At 34.2% G+C, this 4,946-nt stretch overlaps 1 protein-coding gene across 1 annotated transcript; it reads left to right on the forward strand.

Annotated features, from left to right (window-relative positions):
* The first annotated feature begins 3,234 nt into the window (after nucleotides 1-3,234).
* On the forward strand, nucleotides 3,235-4,694 carry LOC143609482 (adenylate isopentenyltransferase 3, chloroplastic-like). The gene is made up of 2 exons (XM_077084230.1): nucleotides 3,235-3,816; nucleotides 4,067-4,694. Exons 1-2 carry the CDS (start codon nucleotides 3,374-3,376, stop codon nucleotides 4,593-4,595), a joined length of 972 nt encoding a protein of 323 aa, XP_076940345.1. The 5' UTR covers nucleotides 3,235-3,373; the 3' UTR covers nucleotides 4,596-4,694.
* The last annotated feature ends 252 nt before the right edge of the window (nucleotides 4,695-4,946 follow it).

Consider the following 4,946-nt stretch of genomic DNA (forward strand, 5'->3'; position numbering starts at 1 on the left):
TTTCACCTCTCTAACTAACTTTCTTACCATTTCAAATCCTAGATGGTCGATTGAAGAGTCTTGGAGTATTTGAGAGATAATCGGACATGGTAAATAATTTTTTATTTATTTTTCAGATATTATATATGTGTCACATAATAAGCATAATTCACGTCAAAAAGGTATCATACTCAATTGGCACTGCCTAACCCGACTTTTGGCTGACTCTGAGAGTACACTATAGCTAGCCGACTCGGAGCCGTCTAGCCCGAATTTTGACCGACTCGACATCGCCTAGCACGATATTTTATCGACTTTGACCGCCTTCGTTTAATTTGACCTGCTTAAAGAAAGTCGTCTCAGAAGCAGTCTGAGAGCCAGCTACTCACAGCCTACACCGACTTTACAATAGTGATAATAATAATAATAATAATAATAATAATAATAATAATAATAATAATAATAATAATAATAATAAAGCATTGTTTCTGGAGAATATATTGTAGATATGTCAACCTTAAGTATTCCCGAACCCATTAAGGAATTATATATCATCTTCTTTTACCGTTACGTCTAATCAACAATTTAATAGATAATCAATCATAAAGTCACATAAAATCCCCATCTTAATTTATCAAACTATTTTTCAATTCCTTTTAACTTTACATATTATATATTATATTATGGTGTGCATAAGGAATAAAAAAAACCAACTTCACGTCAACTTAAAATTTTAAATGTCAGTTTATATTAAGGAGTAGTTTTATATTAATAAGTGATGGTTATTAACAAATACAATTCTTTAAATACCTGAGTTCAAAAAAGTAAAGTATTGAATTCAACTCTCACAAACAACATAAATTAAACGAATTCGTTATTAAAAAATAAGTGTCAGTTATATCTTTCACTTTCAATAAAGAAGTAAGAAAGTTTAACCATTGACGGCTAGCTAGGAAGGCTAAAAGTTAAAAAGCAAAGTCCTCATAATGGGTTAGGTTAATATAAAAGTATGATTTTTGCAAGAAAGATAATAAAGATTTCAAAAATTGACCAACAATGGTCAGAACAACAATCCAATTATTGTTTAAATTGCCGCTCCGACCAATAGTTTTCAAAGTTTGACTTTTTTTGTTAGAACGGTCGTTTATGTGTTTTGTGGGTAACCTTTTAATAGCGTGAAATCATATCAGGGTGGTGTTGCTATAGCATAATTCTAGTAAAACCGTCAAAACTCGAAGGCATCTTCTAGACAAAAAGAACTCAAGCTTTAAGAGGTTCTTGTTCTATTCTCATGGGATCATTCTTCCACTTCGTAGTTGACTACAAAAAGACTATTAAGCACCCATTTTTACGGATAGATGATTTATGGAGGCTAGCCTATACCATATAGTGTTGGTTTGATCTATAATGTTTTTTTTGAGCAAGTAAATTAGGTCGTTTATTAAACGCAATGTATAAGAATATTGGTTAAATTTGTATTTGATATTTGAGAGTTACCATATATATGTTGGGGGCTCGATCAATATAACTTCATATATAGTGTTGATGAAAACATGCATGCATCCTTCATTTTTCATCTCTTGTGCATCTTATGTTCTTAACCAACAAGTGGGTGGAATGAAAACCTACACTGATGGGTACTAATATATTCCTCTGGGTCCCCGCCGTATAGCTCAGTTGGTTAAGGAGGCGTAAGACTTAGAACAATAATATATTCCTCTGGATATTTTCGCCCTGGTTTCATATTTTGTTTTAGTTTACTATAGTTACGTATCAATCGGCTTCATCTCCTTAATTCAAATAACTTTTAGCGTGAAACCGACTTGTGTATTCCATTCGGGTTCCTTTGCTTGTAATCGACCCATCATTGAACACGATGGTCTAGCAAACAAGACGACTTAAAACTTTTAGGTGGTGTTTAGTTTGTAGTTAGAAATCATCATGAGTATTATTTTGTTAACGTATTGGAGTGAGAATGATTATTAAAACCTAAACTAAGAACGTATGATACCAAATGCGTGATAAACTGAATCAGTTTAGTTCATGGTATCCTGCGCGTGTAGGATTGTATCGAGTTTACCCATGATGTTGGATTTATGGAACACATAATGGTGATTACTCAATGACAACGAAAGGTTGCAACATCCAACGGTTTTATGATGATTCTAGCTTAATTCTCTCTAATGAATGTTTATTCTCATGCTGGAAGTTGGTCACAACAAGAGGTCTCTTCTTATTGTGACGAGACCAATGGTGATATGTTTTATGGACTATGGTGACCCGACGATCTAGAAGCGTCTAAAACCTATATACGCGTGAAGTATCTACCCGAAACATTCACATATCATCAACCCAAAACACATCCTTAGATGTTTGGTTTATAGTTATTATGAAGGTATAGGTTTAATGATATAGAATAATGAGGATGTGAATAGATTTCTAACTCGCCTCTTTAAGGGTTTAATTCTCAATTTTAAAACGTAACGCCATAAATCAATCGAATATATGCGCATGCTATTTTAAGAATTAAGATTCATAATATTTTTATAGAAAAAGACAAACCAACGGCATTTATTAACTTTTAAATTGATATGAAAGTGTAAATAAATTAGTTAAACAAAAATAAAATCAAATTTTCGTATATCTATTAACATAATCCACCATAGAGGAAGGTTTAACATCAATAACTAAATTATACTACATATTAACATAATCCACCTTTTTCTTTTTTCTTTTTACAATTTCGATTACTTGGCAATTTCAGTCTTCTAAACTTTGGGAAATGATTTTAATTAATTTTCATAAAAATGTAATTACTTTCACCAAATTGTGGTATTAATAGAATATTTTTTCTATGTTTCGACATAAATTTTATTCAAGACATTTTTATTTCTCTAGCAAATTTTATTATTTAACTAAATTATTTTTCAAAATCAAAATTCAGCTATAGTATTCTTGATATGTTAAACTAGATACGTTACATACATATATCATCTTATATTTAACAAATCAAACGGATACCAACCAAATACCGACTACGTTCATGCCGTAACACACGGGTTAATTAAAACACCTAGTTTAATCTTAAATAAATAGTTATAGGTTTTGTCATAACATCAATAAGCAAGCCCGCATGCAATCATCAAAGTATTGCGTTCTACTTTATAAGTGGTTTCATACTTTGATTGATGATTTGATGGTGGCCCTACGTAACACTTGTATACATGCGGAGTCTCAATCACTCTTAACGCTATAAATAGCCCAAAGCTTGTGTTCCACCATGCATATTCAACTCTTTGAATTAACGTAACATAACATAACCAGCCACCCCCTAGCCTCTTTCACATATAAGTTTTACCCTTTCAAGATTCACTTATTTTTCACTATAACAAAAATGATGACATGCAAACAAATTCATGCAATTATGCAAATACCCACCGGAGGAACAGGAACAGATTTATTGGTTACCCGACGTCGTCTACACAAGGACAAAGTCGTGTTCGTGATGGGCGCCACAGGCGCCGGGAAATCAAAACTGTCCATTGATATCGGCACCAGGTTTTCGGGTGAGGTGATAAATTCAGACAAGATTCAAATGTACGAAGGGTTAGATATAACCACTAATAAAATCACTGAGGAAGAATGTCGAGGCGTGCCACACCATCTTATAGGAATCGTTGACCCGGATGCTGACTTTAACGCGGATAACTTCGTTAGCAAGGCTTCGCTCGCCATGAAATCAATAGTTGGGAGAGGGAAGTTGCCTATAATCGCTGGTGGGTCGAATTCTTTCATTGAAGCATTAGTTGACGACGAGAACTACAAGTTCCGATCAAGGTAATGTCAGCGTCACATATAAACACCATCTCACACTGTTTTAAACAGCTTCCGATAGAGAACAGACTACTGTTTTGGCCAAAAATAATTTAAAAGTTTGACCTCATATGGTTAGAACAGCTGTCCAAATTTTATTTAAATAATTGATAAATAATTTTCAAAGTTTGACTTTTTTTCTAAACTGTTAAACGGTTTTGTGGACCCTTTTTGACCAAGTCCACCACTTATACTATGTTGATTGCATCAATAGGTACGATGTTTGCTTCTTGTGGGTTGACGTGGCAATGCAAGTGCTCGAGCAATTCGTATCTGACCGTGTCGACCGGATGGTGGCTGCGGGGATGGTAGAAGAAGTCGGAAACATGTATAACCCTAACGCCGACTACTCGAAAGGTATTCGAAGAGCCATAGGGGTGCCCGAATTCGACTTGTATTTTCATGCTAAATATTCATCTTCTAGCGATCAAAAAAGTCGAGCCATGTTACTACAAAGAGCCATTAATGAAACAAAGATTAATACATGCAAACTAGCACGACGGCAAGTCGATAAGATTCACCGGCTAGTAGATGTTAAAGGGTGGCCAATTCACCGGATAGATGCCACCAAAGTTTTGTTGAAAAAAGGTAGAGAAGCTGATGAGGCGTGGGATGAGCTCGTGGCCGGACCTGCGTCATTGATTGTAGGCGGTTTTATGCTTGATCATTATCGCGGGTTTTCCGGCAAGGTGGAGGTTGATGATAGAGGAGTTAGAGAGGGTGAAATGGTGGCCGTGAATTAGGAAGAACCGGCGTTAATAAGTTGTATAACTTTATAAAAAGTTTTGAATAGAGAAGCATATATTGTAAGTGGTTTAACAATTTTGCACCTTAAAGTTTTATGTAACATAACATACATGACTACATGTTGTTTAAACGGATTTAAGGCTATGAGAATAATGTTTAATACTACTTTTTTAAAATTCTTACAGTTATAGTGGTATAGTCTTTGTAACGATTTATTTCAAGATAAAATAATAGCATGCTCTTTTATAGTTATAAGTTATTCTACACGGCCTTCTAAATCTAAGAAGGTAATGAGATACAATGGATCGCGAAATAGCATAACATAATGTCGAGGAAAAAAGACACGG

This window comes from Bidens hawaiensis, unplaced genomic scaffold (assembly GCF_021521415.1).
Source record: "Bidens hawaiensis isolate Kalapana, Puna unplaced genomic scaffold, B.hawaiensis_p1.1 tig00419662_1, whole genome shotgun sequence".
NCBI classification, from domain to species: domain Eukaryota; kingdom Viridiplantae; phylum Streptophyta; class Magnoliopsida; order Asterales; family Asteraceae; genus Bidens; species Bidens hawaiensis.

Excerpts from the sequence above, each read along its gene's own strand:
- LOC143609482 (XM_077084230.1), top strand. The coding sequence starts at position 3,374 with ATGATGACATGCAAACAAATTCATGCAATTATGCAAATACCCACCGGA. Across the intron at positions 3,817-4,066 it reads AACTACAAGTTCCGATCAAG|GTACGATGTTTGCTTCTTGT; the intron begins GTAATGTCAGCG and ends TTGCATCAATAG.